This window comes from Epinephelus fuscoguttatus, linkage group LG24, assembly GCF_011397635.1.
Source record: "Epinephelus fuscoguttatus linkage group LG24, E.fuscoguttatus.final_Chr_v1".
NCBI lineage: Eukaryota > Metazoa > Chordata > Actinopteri > Perciformes > Serranidae > Epinephelus > Epinephelus fuscoguttatus.
The window spans coordinates 11404010-11424809 of NC_064775.1; the positions used below are offsets into that span (position 1 = coordinate 11404010).

Sequence of the window (20800 nt, forward strand, 5' to 3'; positions counted from 1 at the left end):
ACATAAAAAAGTCATAGTGCAGCACATAAAGTCATAGTATAGCTCATAAAAAAGTCATACTGTAGCACATAAATAAGTCATAGTGTAGCACATAAAGTCATAGTATAGCTCATAAAAAAGTCATACTGTAGCACATAAAAAAGTCATAGTATAGCACATAAAAAAGTCATACTGTAGCACATAAAAAAGTCATAGTATAGCACATAAAAAGTCATAGTATAGCACATAAAAAAGTCATACTGTAGCACATAAAAAAGTCATAGTATAGCACATAAAGTCATAGTATAGCTCATAAAAAAGTCATACTGTAGCACATAAAAAAGTCATAGTATAGCACATAAAAAAGTCATACTGTAGCACATAAAAAAGTCATAGTATAGCACATAAAAAGTCATAGTATAGCACATAAAAAAGTCATACTGTAGCACATAAAAAGTCATAGTATTGCACATAAAAAAGTCATAGTATAGCACATAAAAAAGTCATAGTATAGCACATAAAAAGTCATAGTATAGCACATAAAAAAGTCATACTGTAGCACATAAAAAAGTCATAGTATAGCACATAAAAAGTCATAGTATAGCACATAAAAAAGTCATAGTATAGCACATAAAAAGTCATAGTATTGCACATAAAAAAGTCATAGTATAGCACATAAAAAAGTCATAGTATAGCACATAAAAAGTCATAGTATTGCACATAAAAAAGTCATACCGTAGCACATAAAAAAGTCATAGTGTAGCACATAAAGTCATAGAATAGCACATAAAGTCATAGTATAGCACATAAGAAAGTCATAGTATAGCACATAAAAGTCAAACTGTAGCACATAAAGTCATAGTATAGCTCATAAAAGTCATACTGTAGCACATAAAGTCATAGTATAGCACATAAAAGTCAAAGTATAGCACATAAAGTCATAGTATAGCTCATAAAAAAGTCATAGTACAGCACATAAGAAAGTCATAGTATAGCACATAAAAGTCAAACTATAGCACATAAAAAAGTCATAGTATAGCACATAAAAGTCAAACTGTAGCACATAAAAAAGTCATACTGTAGCACATAAAAAAGTCATACTGTAGCACATAAAAAAGTCAAACTGTAGCACATAAAAAAGTCATACTGTAGCACATAAAAAAGTCATAGTATAGCACATAAAAAGTCATAGTATAGCACATAAAAAAAGTCATATTATAGCACACAAAAAAGTCATACTGTAGCACATAAAAAAGTCATAGTGTAGCACATAAAGTCATAGTATAGCACATAAAAAACTCAAACTGTAGGACATAAAAAAGTCATACTGTAGCACATAAAAAAGTCATAGTATAGCACATAAAAAGTCATAGTATAGCACATAAAAAAGTCATATTATAGCACACAAAAAAGTCATACTGTAGCACATAAAAAAGTCATAGTGTAGCACATAAAGTCATAGTATAGCACATAAAAAACTCAAACTGTAGCACATAAAAAAGTCATAGTATAGCACATAAAGTCATAGTATAGCTCATAAAAAAGTCATACTGTAGCACATAAAAAAGTCATAGTATAGCACATAAAAAAGTCATACTGTAGCACATAAAAAAGTCATAGTATAGCACATAAAAAGTCATAGTATAGCACATAAAAAAGTCATAGTATAGCACATAAAAAAGTCATAGTATAGCACATAAAAAGTCATACTGTAGCACATAAAAAGTCATAGTATAGCACATAAAGTCATAGTATAGCTCATAAAAAAGTCATACTGTAGCACATAAAAAAGTCATAGTATAGCACATAAAAAGTCATAGTATAGCACATAAAAAAGTCATAGTGTAGCACATAAAAAGTCATAGTATAGCATATAAAAAGTCATACTGTAGCACATAAAAAGTCATAGTGTAGCACATAGAAAAGTCATACTGTAGCACGTAAAAAAGTCATAGTATAGCACATAAAAAGTCATAGTGTAGCACATAGAAAAGTCATAGTGTAGCACATAAAAAAGTCATAGTGCAGCACATAAAGTCATAGTATAGCTCATAAAAAAGTCATAGTGTAGCACATAGAAAAGTCATAGTGTAGCACATAAAAAAGTCATAGTGCAGCACATAAAGTCATAGTATAGCTCATAAAAAAGTCATACTGTAGCACATAAATAAGTCATAGTGTAGCACATAAAAAAGTCATAGTATAGCTCATAAAAAAGTCATACTGTAGCACAAAAAAGTCAGTATAGCACACAAAAAAGTCAAACTATAGCACATAAAAAAGTCATAGTGTAGCACATAAAAAACTCAAACTGTAGCACGTAAAAAAGTCATATTATAGCACACAAAAAAGTCATACTGTAGCACATAAAGTCATAGTGTAGCACATAAAGTCATAGTATAGCACATAAAAAACTCAAACTGTAGCACATAAAAAAGTCATAGTATAGCACATAAAAATTCATAGTATATAGCACACAAAAAAGTCATAGTATAGCACATAAAAAAGTCATAGTATTGCACATAAAAAAGTCATACCGTAGCACATAAAAAAGTCATAGTGTAGCACATAAAGTCATAGAATAGCACATAAAGTCATAGTATAGCTCATAAAAAAGTCATAGTATAGCACATAAGAAAGTCATAGTATAGCACATAAAAGTCAAACTGTAGCACATAAAGTCATAGTATAGCTCATAAAAGTCATACTGTAGCACATAAAGTCATAGTATAGCACATAAAAGTCAAAGTATAGCACATAAAGTCATGGTATAGCTCATAAAAAAGTCATAGTACAGCACATAAGAAAGTCATAGTATAGCACATAAAAGTCAAACTATAGCACATAAAAAAGTCATAGTATAGCACATAAAAGTCAAACTGTAGCACATAAAAAAGTCATAGTATAGCACATAAAAGTCAAACTGTAGCACATAAAAAAGTCATACTGTAGCACATAAAAAAGTCAGTATAGCACATAAAAAGTCATAGTATAGCACATAAAGTCATATTATAGCACACAAAAAAGTCATACTGTAGCACATAAAAAAGTCATAGTGTAGCACATAAAGTCATAGTATAGCACATAAAAAACTCAAACTGTAGCACATAAAAAAGTCATAGTATAGCACATAAAGTCATAGTATAGCTCATAAAAAAGTCATAGTGTAGCACATAAAAAAGTCATAGTATAGCACATAAAAAGTCATACTGTAGCACATAAAAAGTCATAGTGTAGCACATAAAAAGTCATAGTATAGCACATAAAAAAGTCATAGTATAGCACATAAAAAGTCATAGTATTGCACATAAAAAAGTCATAGTATAGCACATAAAAAAGTCATAGTATTGCACATAAAAAAGTCATACCGTAGCACATAAAAAAGTCATAGTGTAGCACATAAAGTCATAGAATAGCACATAAAGTCATAGTATAGCTCATAAAAAAGTCATAGTGTAGCACATAAGAAAGTCATAGTATAGCACATAAAAGTCATAGTGTAGCACATAAAGTCATAGTATAGCTCATAAAAGTCATACTGTAGCACATAAAGTCATAGTATAGCACATAAAAGTCAAAGTATAGCACATAAAGTCATAGTATAGCTCATAAAAAAGTCATAGTACAGCACATAAGAAAGTCATAGTATAGCACATAAAAGTCAAACTATAGCACATAAAAAAGTCATAGTATAGCACATAAAAGTCAAACTGTAGCACATAAAGTCATACTGTAGCACATAAAAAAGTCATAGTATAGCACATAAAAAGTCATAGTATAGCACATAAAAAAGTCATATTATAGCACACAAAAAAGTCATACTGTAGCACATAAAAAAGTCATAGTGTAGCACATAAAGTCATAGTATAGCACATAAAAAACTCAAACTGTAGGACATAAAAAAGTCATACTGTAGCACATAAAAAAGTCATAGTATAGCACATAAAAGTCAAACTGTAGCACATAAAGTCATACTGTAGCACATAAAAAAGTCATAGTATAGCACATAAAAAGTCATAGTATAGCACATAAAGTCATATTATAGCACACAAAAAAGTCATACTGTAGCACATAAAAAAGTCATAGTGTAGCACATAAAGTCATAGTATAGCACATAAAAAACTCAAACTGTAGCACATAAAAAAGTCATAGTATAGCACATAAAGTCATAGTATAGCTCATAAAAAAGTCATACTGTAGCACATAAAAAAGTCATAGTATAGCACATAAAAAAGTCATACTGTAGCACATAAAAAGTCATAGTATAGCACATAAAAAAGTCATAGTGTAGCACATAAAGTCATAGTATAGCACATAGAAAAGTCATAGTATAGCACATAGTATGTCAAAAAAAAACATAGCACTGTATGTCGTAAAGAGTCATGGCATAGCATGTAGAAAAAAAGTGTAATATGTTGAAAATATTATAGTATAGCGTGTAAAAAAAAAAAAAAGAAAAGAAAAAGTGTAGTATGTTAAAAAAAATTGACAGTGTAGTATATTTTTTAAAAAGTTGTAGCGTATAGTAGTATCATAGTATAGTATGTCCCATCGTAAGTGTTTTTTTTTTTTTTTTTTAAATCTGCAGCTGTCTTTCCATCGATAGATACACACATACACAGTGACATATGTGTAGGCAGGATAGCTCAGTGGTTAAAGCCACTAGCTGTGGCACGGGAGACCGGGGTTCAAATCCCGGTCAGGACAGGGAACAATGCTGCCTACCTTAGCTTAGGAATACGCTACGGCGAGGAGGAGTCAGGACGCCAGGAAAAGTGGGGATGTCAACATCATCCCCACATCAAATTGAATATTAGAACATAGAAGACATAGAAGCATTACAACTATAGTAAATATGTAAGTGTAACAGTAACTGAAAGTGTAACTGTAACTAAAACACTAGTCTACCATAGTGATAGTCATGAATAGACATAAAGACACTGGTGAATGATCGATAATACGGCTCCATGGTGTCCTCCAGACCTGGCGTATACTGAGGTAGCTAGGTAGCAATAATAACAAGTGTAGATGCGTTTGAGTAGCTTAGGGCAAGGTAGGATAAAATAGTATATAGAAAATTAGAAAATACCAATATAGGAAAGTAGTAAGAAATAAGTATCTGTAGTATAGTAAAAAAAAAGAAAAGTAGGTTAAATTAGTTTTGTAGAAAACTTAGAAGAAAAAAAGGGTTAAGAAAAGAAAGAAAGAAAGAAAGAAAAAACTTGAAGTACAAGTGTACTTCACACACACAATTTCTACTCTCTCTACTTACACTATACTACAGATGACTACTTTTTTTTTTCTTACTACTTTCCTATATTGGTATTTTCTAATTTGCTATATACTATTTTATCCTACCTTGCCCTAAGCTACTCAAACGCATCTACACTTGTTATTATTGCTACCTAGCTACCTCAGTATACGCCAGGTCTGGAGGACACCATGGAGCCGTATTATCGATCATTCACCAGTGTCTTTATGTCTATTCATGACTATCACTATGGTAGACTAGTGTTTTAGTTACAGTTACACTTTCAGTTACTGTTACACTTACATATTTACTATAGTTGTAATGCTTCTATGTCTTCTATGTTCTAATATTCAATTTGATGTGGGGATGATGTTGACATCCCCACTTTTCCTGGCGTCCTGACTCCTCCTCGCCGTAGCGTATTCCTAAGCTAAGGTAGGCAGCATTGTTCCCTGTCCTGACCGGGATTTGAACCCCGGTCTCCCGTGCCACAGCTAGTGGCTTTAACCACTGAGCTATCCTGCCTACACATATGTCACTGTGTATGTGTGTATCTATCGATGGAAAGACAGCTGCAGATTTAAAAAAAAAAAAAAAAAACACTTACGATGGGACATACTATACTATGATACTACTATACGCTACAAATTTTTAAAAAATATACTACACTGTCAATTTTTTTTTAACATACTACACTTTTTCTTTTTTTTTTTTTTTTTTACACGCTATACTATAATATTTTCAACATATTACACTTTTTTTCTACATGCTATGCTATGTTTTTTTGACATACTATGTGCTATACTATGACTTTTCTATGTGCTATACTATGACTTTATGTGCTACACTATGACTTTTTTATGTGCTATACTATGACTTTTTTACATGCTACAGTTTGACTTTTTATGTGCTACACTATGACTGTTTTATGTGCTACACTATGACTGTTTTATATGCTACACTATGACTTTTTTATATGCTACACTATGACTTTTTTGTGCGCTACACTATGACTTTTTTTATGTGCTACACTATGACTTTTTATGTGCTACACTATGACTGTTTTATATGCTACACTATGACTTTTTTATGTGCTACACTATGACTTTATGTGCCACACTATGACTTTTTATGTGCTACACTATGACTTTTTTTATGTGCTACACTATGACTTTTTATGTGCTACACTATGACTGTTTTATATGCTACACTATGACTTTTTTATGTGCTATAGTATGACTTTTTTATGTGCTACACTATGACTTTTCAATGTGCTATACTATGACTTTTCAATGTGCTATACTATGACTTTTTTATGTGCTACACTATGACTTTTTATGTGCTACACTATGACTTTTTTGTGCTACACTATGACTTTTCTATGTGCCATACTATGACTTTTTTATGTGCTACACTATGACTTTTTATGTGCTATACTATGACTGTTTTATATGCTACACTATGACTTTTTTATATGCTACACTATGACTTTTTTGTGCTACACTATGACTTTTTATGTGCTATACTATGACTGTTTTATATGTTGCACTATGACTTTTCTATGTGCTACACTATGACTGTTTTATATGCTACACTATGATTTTTTTATATGCTACACTATGACTTTTTTGTGCTACACTATGACTTTTCTATGTGCCATACTATGACTTTTTTATGTGCTACACTATGACTTTTTATGTGCTACACTATAACTTTTTTGTGCTACACTATGACTTTTCTATGTGCTACACTATGACTTTTTATGTGCTACACTATGACTTTTTTGTGCTACACTATGACTTTTCTATGTGCCATACTATGACTTTTTTATGTGCTACACTATGACTTTTTTTATTTGCTACACTATGACTTTTTATGTGCTACACTATGACTTTTTATGTGCCACACTATGACTTTTTATGTGCTATACTATGACTTTTTTTATGTGCTACACTATGACTTTTTTATATGTTGCACTATGACTTTTCTATGTGCTACACTATGACTTTTTATGTGCTACACTATGACTGTTTTATATGTTGCACTATGACTTTTCTATGTGCTACACTATGACTTTTTATGTGCTACACTATGACTTTTTTTATGTGCTACACTATGACTTTTTTTATGTGCTACACTATGACTTTTTTATTTGCTACACTATGACTTTTTATGTGCTACACTATGACTTTTTTATTTGCTACACTATGACTTTTTATGTGCTACACTATGACTTTTTTATTTGCTACACTATGACTTTTTATGTGCTACACTATGACTTTTTTTATTTGCTACACTATGACTTTTTATTTGCTACACTATGACTTTTTATGTGCTACACTATGACTTTTTTTATTTGCTACACTATGACTTTTTATGTGCTACACTATGACTTTTTATGTGCCACACTATGACTTTTTATGTGCTATACTATGACTTTTTTTATGTGCTACACTATGACTTTTTATGCTATGACACTATGTGCTACACTATGACTTTTTATGTGCTACACTATGACTTTTTTATGTGCTATACTATGACTTTTTATGTGCTACACTATGACTTTTTTATGTGCTATACTATGACTTTTTATGTGCTACACTATGACTTTTTTATGTGCTATACTATGACTTTTTATGTGCTACACTATGACTTTTTATGTGCTACACTATGACTTTTTTATGTGCTACACTATGACTTTTTTATGTGCTACACTATGACTTTTTATGTGCTACACTATGACTTTTTTATGTGCTATACTATGACTTTTTATGTGCTACACTATGACTTTTCTATGTGCCATACTATGACTTTATGTGCTACACTGACTTTTTATGTGCTACACTATGACTTTTCTATGTGCTACACTATGACTTTATATGTGCTACACTATGACTTTTTTATGTGCTACACTATGACTTTTTATGTGCTACACTATGACTTTTCTATGTGCTACACTATGACTGTTTTATATGCTACACTATGACTTTTTTATATGCTACACTATGACTTTTTTGTGCTCTACACTATGACTTTTTATATATGCTACACTATGACTTTTATGTGCTACTATGACTTTTTTATATACTACACTATTTCTATGTGCTACACTATGACTTTATATGTGCTACACTATGACTTTTTTATGTGCTACACTATGACTTTTTATGTGCTACACTATGACTTTTCTATGTGCTACACTATGACTTTTTATGTGCTATACTATGACTGTTTTATATGCTACACTATGACTTTTTTATATGCTACACTATGACTTTTTTGTGCTACACTATGACTTTTCTATGTGCTACACTATGACTTTTTATGAGCTACACTATGACTTTATGTGCTACACTATGACTTTTTATGTGCTACACTATAACTTTTTTGTGCTACACTATGACTTTTCTATGTGCTACACTATGACTTTTTATGTGCTACACTATGACTTTTTTGTGCTACACTATGACTTTTCTATGTGCTATACTATGACTTTATGTGCCACACTGACTTTTTATGTGCTACACTATGACTTTTTTTATGTGCTATAATGTGACATTTTTATGTGCTATGATTTTATGTGTTATACTATGACTTTTTTATGTGCTATGCTTTGAGTTTTTATGTGCTATAATGAAACATTTTTATGTGCTATGACTTTTCTATATGCTATACTATGACTATTTTATGTGCTGCACTGTGACCTTATGTGCTATGCTGTGACTTCTTTATGTGCTATACTATGACTTTTTTCATATGGTATACTATGACTTTTTTTATGTGCTATACTATGACTTTTTTATGTGCTATAATGTGACATTTTTATGTGCTATGACTTAATGTGCTATAATATGACTTTTTGACATCTTGCTTTGTTCGACATAATATTCTGTGATTTTTTTAAGAAAAATATACAATGTTATGACTTCTTGACAGTTTTTGAACATACACACAATTTTTTAAAAAACTTTTTATGATTAAATAAAATGCTATGAATTTTTCAACATACTACACTACAACTACAGGATATACTCCCTTTTTTTTCAACATATATAGTATGACTTTTTGAACAGTTTTTTAATGTACTCCTGATGTCGGTCCCAAGCTTGGATAAATGGTGAGGGTTGCGTCAGAAAGGGCATCTGGCCTAACACTTATGCCAAAGCAATGATGAAACTACACTATTACTTGCCAAAGCAATGATGCGGAAAACCAACATGTCTGCCATACCGGATTGGTCGAGGCCCAGGTTAACAACGACCGCCTCTGGTGCTCTTGACCAGCAGGGTGCCATTGGAAATTGGACAACTGTTGGTTGTAGACCATCGGGAGGCAGATGATCCGCTGTCGCAACCCCTGAAGTGAGCAGCCGAAAGACAAAAAGAAGATAGTATGAGGTTTTTCTCCGACACACAGTTCTAGGACTTTTTCGAACATATTACACAATGACTTTTTTATGTACTATTAACTTTTTTCAACATACTATACAGTTATTAAATTTGATTGGACACAGTATACCATGACTTTTTTTTATGTGATATACTATTACTTTTTACTATTAAAAAAACTTTACTTTGAGGTTTTCTTTTTGACATAAAAGATGTATTGACTTTTCTAAAAGATGATTTTTTACTGTACAATACTTTTCTTAACAGTTTTTTAATACACATACCATGAATTATTTAAATTTTTTCATGTTTTTTTTAAAGTATACATTCAGTATTCTATATTATGACATGTCAGTTTTTTTTAAACATACAAAACTAGTTTTTTGACATTATACTATAAGTTGTTTTTTATTATACTATATGTACTTTACTTTACTTTTTCTTGAACATAATATTTTGTAACTTTCTATCCAGTTTTATCAACTTACTATGTCTTTTTTTCAATATACCTTTTTTTTTTACACACTATAATATGACTTTTTTTCTACCTTCTATACTACTTTACTTGTATTCCGAAACATCTACACATTTGATTGCTGAAAACACCCTTTTACTATAAATTAATGTCTCAACTCTTTGGTAGAGCTCACTTGGAAAATACACTTTTTGTTGTTGATGCCAAAAAGGAATTAAACAACTGCGAAGAAAAAAAATAAGACACCAGCCACTTGAGTAAGACTGGGCATGTTTCTTGAATGTGGTTTTCATCTGAGAAAACATGTAATGTTTAATTTGCTCTTGAAGTAACTGACAACTTTAAAACAAGGTGCTACCAGCAGAAAAAACATTTCAATTATAGCTTTGTCTAAAAATCCTCACTTGCCATTGAATTGGTCATCACTGAATTCATAGCCATTGTAACTGCATGCTTGCTGAATAATGGCTGCACTGCACTCCACTTCAGAGACTAGTCATGTTTCAGTCATGAGGAGGTGTCAGGATTTGCCTCATAATTCTGGTGTGGCTCCACTGCATAATAGAGGTTCTTAACCCACAAATCGATTTCTGACACTTAATTTCATCACATTGTAGATTGTGGGAGAAGCATTGATCATCTTAACTATTCTGCTGCAGCTCACTAAAAGCCAATCACCACTGCAGCTGTTTAATACAAGACAGGATTGATGCAAGAACGGGGACATCTACCCAGAATACCCCATATGCATTATTAATGGTGATTAATAAACCTCTGCCCACATGTTCTATAATCACTGACTTCCGCATGGGTCACCCCAGTGCCGACCAGCCATTCATCACATCGTCACACTGAATTCTCTTTACAAAGTATTGTTCCTGCATTCCTCATACATGCTTTATCCTCCTAGGTATCACCACAGTGCTGACCATGACCACCCTTAGCACTGTGGCCAGGAACTCGCTACCAAGGGTGTCCTACGTGACAGCCATGGACCTGTTTGTCACCGTCTGCTTCCTGTTCGTCTTCGCTGCCATGATCGAGTACGCCATGCTCAACTACTACTCCTACAGTATACGCAGACCTCCTGCCAAGACGCAGAGAATGGTAAGCCTGTGGTGAACGTGTGAGTAATTGGCAGGGACTGTATTTGCCTTTTCTTTGTGTTAACATCCACCTCCACAGGCCAAGGTTCTTCTTTGAGCATAAAACAGCCTGTGAAGCATCTTTGATCAGTATCTTTCATGTGATGTAGCAACGTGGATGCGTTGTATTGCATTGCTAACGGAAATCAAATGACTGCAAAGACATGCACACCCACAATAAAGACACAGAAAACAATTACAACCAGAAGACCAGACAAAGACTCAAAACAACCACAAAGAGTCTCAGAACAGCTACCCACAATTGGAGCATAAGAAGCCGGAAAAAAAACATAAACTTGCCGCTACAAACCCCCACACGTGGATCCTAAATATCTACTAATCTCAAGTAGTCGTCGCAACTTAGCAGCTGTCTTGCCTACAAATATTCAGTTATAGTCTACTGGCAGACCCCACTGTCTTCACACCAGGCACAGAGCTCCAGAAAGCCAGGGATATCCAAAACACAAGTTGTGCTCTCAGAGGTTTCTGTGACATGAGAAACACTTTCACAAAAAGTAATCTCAATGTAGCATTATCAGGAAAAATAAAACTGTGTCCCCCAGATGCATTGAGAGTGAGATATGCAAAATGACTACAAAGACATGCAAAACAACAATTAGACACAAGATGGCCAGAGAAAGATTTCAGATAACCACAAAGAGACACAACAGGGCTACAAATATACGCAAAACGACTACAAAGATACACCATACGCCACAAAGCAGCCACAAAAATAAACAATAAACAACTACAAAAATGCACAAAATGACCCAAAAGACACACAAAAGTAACAACTGGACATAAGATGGCCAGAAAAGACTCAAAGTAACCACAAAGAGACTCAACAGGGCTACAGGTATACACAAAACTACCACAAAGACACACAAAGCTGCTATAGATATTTTAAAAACTACAAAAATGCACAGAATGACCCAAATAACACGGAAAACTACAACAATTAGGCAACTCCAAACAGCTACAAAGAAATATAAAATTAAACAAGAGAGTCACATGTTGAAGCCTTTCTCTCTGGGGTTGGGGGCTTTTTTCATGTCCATGTGTATCACGACTGTAACAACAACAATAATAATAATAATAATAATGATGTCATTGGTGTAAAGACAGTTGTTTAATGGATCATACCAACCTTGGAGGCCATCAAGTCCCTCAGGCACCCATGGGATCAGTACCAATGCTGGTGATGCAGCTGCCTGGACAAAGAAAACAGAGGACATAAGCAATGTTTTAAAATCATGCCACCTGATGAGCCAATAAAATAATGTGTCTTGTCATTGTGTCATACAGTGATCAAAGTGTTGCTGCAGAGACGTCTTCAGTATACTGAAAATGAACTTGAAAATGAACTTGAAAATGAAAATGAAATCGTTTCAGTCAACATTTAATAAAGTCTTTGCTGACTATAGGTGCCTTTGGTCCATAGGATGTGGACATATATACAGTGCACAATGTTTTCTCTGATGTGTGTTTATATGTGTGTAGTTGAAAACCTTTCTTCTCCAGCAATCGCTCCTGTGCGAGAGCCTAATGCTCTGTGTAGGCGTTCTCAAGGCTGCACCTGCTGCGAACACTTTAATGGCGGCAGCACACATCTACTAAGACTGAGTCAGCCACCACTGCTGTCATTTCCCTCTCCCCAGATCCCCTCCCTCTTCATTATTTCCACCCAGTGTAAGGGAGTTCTGCTGAATGTGTCTCAGGGCTAAAAAGACCTGAGACACAGTCGGCTCGCGCTGAACAATTAAGTCGTGTTACATCCAGTCCCCTCCTCTGCATCTCTGGCTCTGTGCTGTATTTCGGCCCAGTCTGTCTGTGGGGAAGCCTCATATTTCCCTCCCCCCGCCATCCGTGTGGCCCCTTTGTGCCGCCCACTCAGTCAATTCTGTTACTCCACAAGACACATCTAACTCTCCCTCTCTCACCTCCCACTCTTCCCTTAAGAGTGGAGTGGAGGACTGGAAAAATGTGTGAAGATTTTACCCCAATTAGGTTGTCTCTCACGATTTAAGAAACATCAGGGAGAAGTCACATAACGAATTTTCTCAGAAGGCACTTATTCAGCATCACAGACTCAAAATTCAGGCTTTTTCATTTTAAATCAGTAGTATTATAAACATTAAACATAAGTATTGTGTTCATTTTATGAAAAAAATCTATTTCCAAGACATTCTGTGACTTATACAATGACACTCAGGGGGTCAACTTTTCTTCAGGGCGTAAAGGAAGCCCAGTGCAGAGCAGGCGCCTGCTTCATCCTTACAGTATCTTGCTTGTAAATGTCTGCAGTGTGGAGATGATGATGAATCAGTTCCATTACAGCAGCTCACAGGGCACGTACCAATAACAACTTCTGTAGTCCGAGGTCACCAAAAAAGTATTACAGAGCAAAACTGCCAGCAACTTCGACCCACACACACACACACACACACACACACAACTGAGGACCCTCATTTCGGCTCAGTTACAGAGCCACACATTACTAAACCACAACCAGAGGCACTATCAACATGTTAAAGAGAGGTAGGCAGATGTGTTACTGCCACAGAGCAAACAGGTCTAACGTTAATGGCATAGACCATCTAATACTCTTAATTTGTCAGCTGTTCTTTCTTTGACAATAGTCTAGTCTAGTCCTAATTAGGAGGTTCAGACCCCCAGGTCGCCCCCGTAATTCCACTAATGATGAGCCACATAGGGTTTAATCCACTAGATGCAGCGCAGTATCTCCAGCAAAGCTTCAATGCACCAGAATGTAATGGCATGTGCCTTATGCATGCTGCTATAGTGACAAACACCAATTTCCATAAACTACTTTATTTTTCAGAACTAATGGTACTACTTGGGGACAGTCCACACCTCAACAGCATTAAGTCGTCCTTATAATGACGAATGCCCCTTCCTCTTTGGCTACTTTCAGATTGTTTCTCAAATCAGATCTCAAAGACAGACTGTCTGCTTTACTTGATTACTTACAAAGGTAAGTAATCAAGTAATTATTGTGTCCAGACATCGCCTATCGTCTATCTGCAGGGGTTACTGTGGTAAAGATACAGGCATCAGTACCTATGTAGCTACACAGGTGGTGCAGGTTTCCAACACATGAGGCATGAGAAATGGAGGCCCATCATTGTCAAGTTGTGAGTGCAGAACTCTTCTATCGCAGCAGACAAACCCCACAGCGCTCTGCTCGTAGCAGCACGGACTCTGCTCAGCACTTTGATCGCTCTAGATGTTGTGTGTCCATTGCAATCAACACAAAAGACACTTTGAATCCAGTTTGATCCGCCAGGGCGTCCAGACTGAGACACATCTGACTGGAATCGCATTTCAAACCATCTCCAAAAGTGGTTTGTCTGAACAAGGCCTTAGTGCTGCTATGCCTGTCCAAGTTTCCATTCTGGCAGTGTGCATCTGCAGATTTACCACTTAAGATTCTTTGAAAGGCTTCTGTGAAATATTACCAACTGAAATGACAACTGTCACAGGTAGATGTGATCAGCTGTAGCTAGCTACATGGTCTCATCTCACAACTAGAATCATGTAGAAGGGTCTTTCATGGCTGCATACTGTACATGATATTGTGCTCCAAGGCAAAAATTCGTAGAGCGTATAGTTCGTCCTGTAAGTAGTCAACAATCAGTTCCTCCAACTTGACTCTGTCTGTCTTCTGTTACAGGCCTACACATCTTTCAACATGGGTCACGCCCCTCGGTCTATGATGCCCATGGGCAACTCCCTCTTCTGGCAGGACTACGACGACAACTGCCTGTACGAGTGCCTGGACGGGAAAGACTGCAAGAGCTTCTTCTGCTGCTACGAGGAGTGTAAAGAAGGCGGCTGGAGGAAAGGACGCATCCACGTCAACATCCGCGAGCTGGATGCCTACTCTCGGGTCTTCTTCCCCACCTCCTTCTTGCTCTTCAACATAGTCTACTGGGTCAGCTACCTCTACCTCTAGTCGGTCTCGGGCTGTGATCCCTAGGCCATGCTGAAACAGCCACAGTCCCCGCCACTTTAAACCGCGGCTCGTGATCTAAGGTCAGAACTAAGTGTGGAGGAGGAAATAAGGTGGATCAGCTCTGTGGGAATCATGAAAGATGTGCTGCCTCTGGAAACACACGTGCACAGTAGTGCACAGTGTAAAGGCCATGATATTTTGAGCGGTGGCACTCCAAGGAGAATAAAACGCTCACCAGTAGAACAACAAGCCGCCAGCATCAACTTGAATGGATAGGTCCTGTTTATGACAGAAACCAAACAACGGACAGCTGTGACGTCAGAGACGTTCGGGGACGGGGTTGCATTGCTGAATCTTGGTCGTCGAGATGGCGAAGCACCCATAGTGCCTTCTTTAGAAAGGGTGCGGCACCGCGAGATGCAGCTTCAGAGTTTCCTCCATTATCTTTATTACCTCATCCACCACACCGCCGCATGCTGAGCTGTCTATTCTTTGATGAAACCGGAACACCACCACTGGACTTGTTTAAACTAACACTCACCATTCATTTTGTAGCACATTAGTTTTAGTTGTACCCTAGAATTAGTTCTACTTTACCAACCTTTTCTTATTCTATTATTATTATTAGACTTAGTTGTATTAGTTGTATTTTCACAGCGAGTCAACTAGCTCAGCCATCAGTTGTTAATTGTTGAATATGAGTTAGTGTCAGGGGCCGTGGTTGTCTGGTAATATCTTGTTTATTAAATCAGTGAGCTTTTGTTCATGATGCTTTATGACTAAACGATGCAGTTTACAGTAGATGCCAAGAAGATTTGGGTGTCTTATAATAAATGCTGGGTTACATCCTCACACACAAAATGTATAAGAACTGTATAAATACAAACCAGTCCAACACTAAACATGCTAATCTCATCCACAGGCATATTATGTATGGTACAGCACATGAATAAACAGATTAGGGTTAGCAGCAGTGCTGGTTTCTTCCTGACAACAGCTGTATGAAAACAGTTTCTCATTTTTTATCCCTATTTATACCTGATTTTGTTTTATTACTAACAGGGCCTGTGGGTTAACCTTGGTGTGAGGAAAAGTTCAACATTTTGTGCTTCACTTCTAATTCCCCCGTCCTCCAGTTAATGCAAACCCAAAAACTTCCTTCAGGTTGACCTTTAGTCTTGATAAAATCCAGTTTACTACATGAACTGGAAGCAGTCTGGCTCTGTCTAAAGGTTAAAGAAAAATCCACCTATCAGGCCTCTGAAGTTTCACCACTTTGTGGAGATGTTATGCACGACAGTAGCAGTAAATATGGTATCACATAACATCGCCAATAGCTCTTCATTCAGAAACATATGGATATGGATAACGTATGGATTTTTAAAACACAAGATATATTGTGTAAATTAGTGAGAGGTGCTATTAGGCAGACATTTTAAAGTAGGAACAGAGGAAGGTAGTCTTTGCGCTAAGCTAAGCTAGCCGGCAGCTTCACAAGCTAATTACATTTGTATGCCAACATAGGAATCTCTATCAACAAATAACTACATATATACACAGGGCAAGAGTTTGGCATCAGAAGCGTTCTGGTTCCAGTTTGTAGTTTGTCTCAATAGTATTGGCCACTCACGTTTGAGTGGCAGGTGAACGGTTCTTGAACCCATAAGCTATCATCTGACTTTCTGGTTAAATTTATCTATCTGTCCATAGAGATGAGCCAAACTGTCTGGAACAGCCTTGTCCGAGATTTCTGCTGGCTATATCATATATTCGGAAAAACTGGCCGCCGCCCCCTGAGGCTTAATCATCGTCAGACGTTAGCTAATAGGTTCCAAGACTGTAGGCAGAGTAACAAGCATTCTTTAACTGAATCATAAGGTCCATTTGAGCTAACATCTCCACTGTTGTCTCCTGAATTACTCTCATATTCCAAAACAAATCCACGAGCAAATCATTTAAATACATCATGGTTATGATAGCGTTAGCCTAGCTAATATCAGTTAGTGGGTACCTTTGCTGTGGAGCTCAACAAATGTCGTAGTTATTGGCAAAATGGTAACATTAGCAACGCTGAACAAGTAGTCCCCCAAGCACTAACATCAGTAGCATTCTACAAGTGGAATTTCGAATAACAAGAGTGCTAGCTTATGTTAGCTAGCTGACATCATATCCATATTGTGACTGCTAACATTCTCTACATCAAACCAAGTCAACCTTATCAGGCTAATTGATAGTCTCTAGTTTGACACATCCTCATAGACATCATGTAAGGAATTTCAGAGATTCATTGGATCAATATGAATCACAAAAATGACCCTATACTAGATTCACATCTAGTGACAAGTTTGCACACCTGAACTGTCATCAACAAAGCGAGAAAGCATATTTCTCAGAATGCTGAACTATTCCAAAAAGTTACTGATCCCAAAGACATGTCATCAGGATTTTGTGATCTGGGTGAACACAAACTCCTTGTTTTGGCATGACAGTTATATATCAGTATAGATTTGAGCAGCAGGAATATTCGTCTGAACCCTAAAGCACATAGAAACACACACTGTACACGGCCTGTTCATGTTGCATAAGAGTCATTCCTTCAGTTTCACAAGTAGAGCCTGAGTATATCAAATTGAAGTCTTGATGAAAGCTTAAATTTTTCCATGTCCTGCCAAATGCAGGACGGAAAGGCACATCGTCTGTGCCCTGCAGGCAGTGATCACAGGTGCTGTAAAATAGGTTCTATATATTGTGATACTTCACACACTCACACACTGTACACAGCGCAGTGTTGGAAAGTGGATGATTTTGGATGGCTGTTGATGGCTCTTAATGGAGTCCCACATCCCCTCCTCGAATATGTAAAAGCGATGCTACATATGGAGGCGTACGGACACGAAAACATGGACAGTGATGGCGGCGTTTGAAGCATTTCGGTTTTGTTTACTGTTCTATGGTGTTTTTTGCAGTTGTTTGGCTTTGTAGAACAATCAACCCCCTTTTCCCTCCTCCTCCTCCTCCTCCTCCTCCTCCTCCTCCCCCGACACACACACACACACACACACACACACACACACTTTTTCCCTGGTATTTGTATGTTCAGAGAAAAGCTTTTATGTACGATGTATCTAATTAATGTTTCTATTTTCATACAGTTATATATGGAATGTAAGTTAGGCCAGTAGCGAGGCCGGAGTCAATCTGGTTCCAGTTCAGTCAGTTCAAGCAGCCTAAATGAGTTTATATTTAGGGGTCCTACATATTCATGAGGCCTCTAGACACATTTGTGGCCTGTCCAGAGGTTTGTAATTACAATTCAGAGCGCCTCAAGTGATGCTGGAGAAACAGCTGAGGGGCTGCGGGCAATTAGTTGCTCTGATGATGTAATGCTTTAGCTCATATTTTCAGTAGTATTTTAGATTCATCCATCGATCTCTGAACTGACTGAATTGAACAGAGCTTGGCCCACACCGCAGTAAACTCTCCTCACCTCTGATATTTCTACTACACTTTATAAGTGTCTTAGTCCGTTGAGATACTTCAATAAAACAAAATCACTATTTTCTACGTCTTGATGAAAATCACATGTGTGTTTCAGCTGACTGGGACCTGTATTTATAAAGCCTCTTTGGAATCAGAGTGCTAACCCAGGATCAGCACTGGCAAGCATAATGAACTCGCTCAAGAGCCTCTTCCGGAGACCTCATCTCCCCTGTTATAGCTCCCCAGCTCCTCTGAAAAGCGGTGCATCAGTCGCACCGAGGTGTCACAGAATCATGTACGTACTCCTGCTTTATCCTGCGAACCAATTTTGTTTGGACTGTCACTGAGGTCTCTGGGAGGTGTGGCTGTACACAAAAAGCCACTCTGATCTTGGATCAGCACTCCTGGGGGAAATATTTTATGAAAACAGGATCTAGAGTGAAAATAGGTATCTTTTTTCTAGTGCGTGGTACATTGCTTATATTAATAAATAACGTTTTGGTCAAGTGCTACTGTGAAGTCTTTTTCTGCCAGAATGAAACTCTTCCAGACAGTTTACAGGTCCAGGCAGCAGATCTGAGAGGATCTGGGATGTGTGGAAAAGAGGCAACACTATTATTCCACTGGAAATGCCATCATTTGGGGTTTAACAGTTCTGTGCACAAGTGTATCTATCCAATATCCTTCATAATATCCTTCTTTGGGACTTGATCCCTGTGAATCATCACCAATTTGAGCAGGACTTGATACTGAGACTCCAGCCAAAGTGACCCAACAGACACCTCTCACTCAAAGCCACTGTTCTTCTCTCTGATAGCTCATCCCCAAAATCACAAATCATACTCCAAGAGCCTCATTGATCTCACAACAGTCTCTATCGTAAAATCCTCCACAAGACCCCGTAGTGACTGTAGCAGTGTTGCATACACAGCTATTAAAATGTCATTTAAATAAAGAATATGGTCTTTTCAATAAAGGGTAAACAAGTTTTAATAAACCCTAAATGTCCTGCATTGTTATCAGCTGCTCCAGACATTTATAGATGCACTACACAGTATTTATTAACCATTTAACAAGGGATTATAAGTATCAGCCTTATAGTAGCTATTCAAATGATGCTACAAACCAGTTGTAAATGATAAAAAAATAAAAATAATGATGGTTATTATCAAGTGTTACCTGCAAGGCTAATGCTCTCTAACACCAAACGTGGTGTTTCTCAGGTCAGACAAAAGCAGCTCATGATCTGTTTTTCCCGGAACCTGTGCCAAAACTAATTTCATAGTGGTGTTTTGAGACTGAGAAACTGTCAGATAAGCACTCATCTGTTAGCAGGGGTACATGTCAACAGTGATAGGCTAAAATATTCATGTTTTCACTGTGGTTTTAAATACATTCATCTGTACAACAGCTTCAGCACGCAGACAAACTCAAGCTCTAAATCCACAAAATTTTATGGGGGAGGGCAACAGAGGCCAACCTACAAGTTAACATCGCCCTGCTTCCAGTGATAGAAAGCTAGATTTGAATTACTGCAAAAATGAACGTTTATGATACTCACGCATGTTGCTCAGCGAGACAAAAGAACACCACATTTGTGAATTTTGAAGCGTAAATGCAATCACTAGAATTATAAAGCTAACATTAGACTACAAACGAAATACACCACGGTTGTATGACTTCAACATTAGCACCACCACGATGCTGTAAAGCCATGTGCGTTGTGATGACCTCATATTTTCTCATTTAGCCACTTGTTAGCACCTGTCTTTTTAAGACACATACAAGCTTAAAAAACTCAAGAGTGGTGTTTTTACTGCGACAAAATGTGAAAGTCTCTCAAGCTTGTGTTAATCACAGACCTTATTTCAGGCATCTAAACTAAAACCCATTCAAAAAAACACTGACTATAGCCCCTTTTACACTGCCAGATTTTCCACAAATGTTGGGCCGAGCACACAGAGCCGGATTGACGAGTTGACCCATGGTGCCCAATGTTCCGCCTCGTAGGGTAGTCATATTGGCGGAACCCTTTTGGTTTAAAAAGAACGAGGCGGTCTTCCGCAACGGGTGGGGCTGTTGATGATGCTGCACGTGTGAGCCACT

At 36.7% G+C, this 20800-nt stretch overlaps 1 protein-coding gene across 1 annotated transcript in view; it reads left to right on the forward strand.

The window, feature by feature from the left end:
- The window catches only part of LOC125885047 (gamma-aminobutyric acid receptor subunit gamma-3-like), a 144580-nt gene extending 125399 nt beyond the window's left edge, over positions 1–19181 (forward strand). The window contains exons 9-10 of the mRNA XM_049570415.1: positions 11004–11200; positions 14933–19181. Coding sequence (XP_049426372.1) covers positions 11004–11200; positions 14933–15214 — 479 coding nt within the window. The 3' untranslated portion in view covers positions 15215–19181. The remainder of the gene's footprint in view (positions 1–11003; positions 11201–14932) is intronic.
- Positions 19182–20800: the final 1619 nt, after the last annotated feature.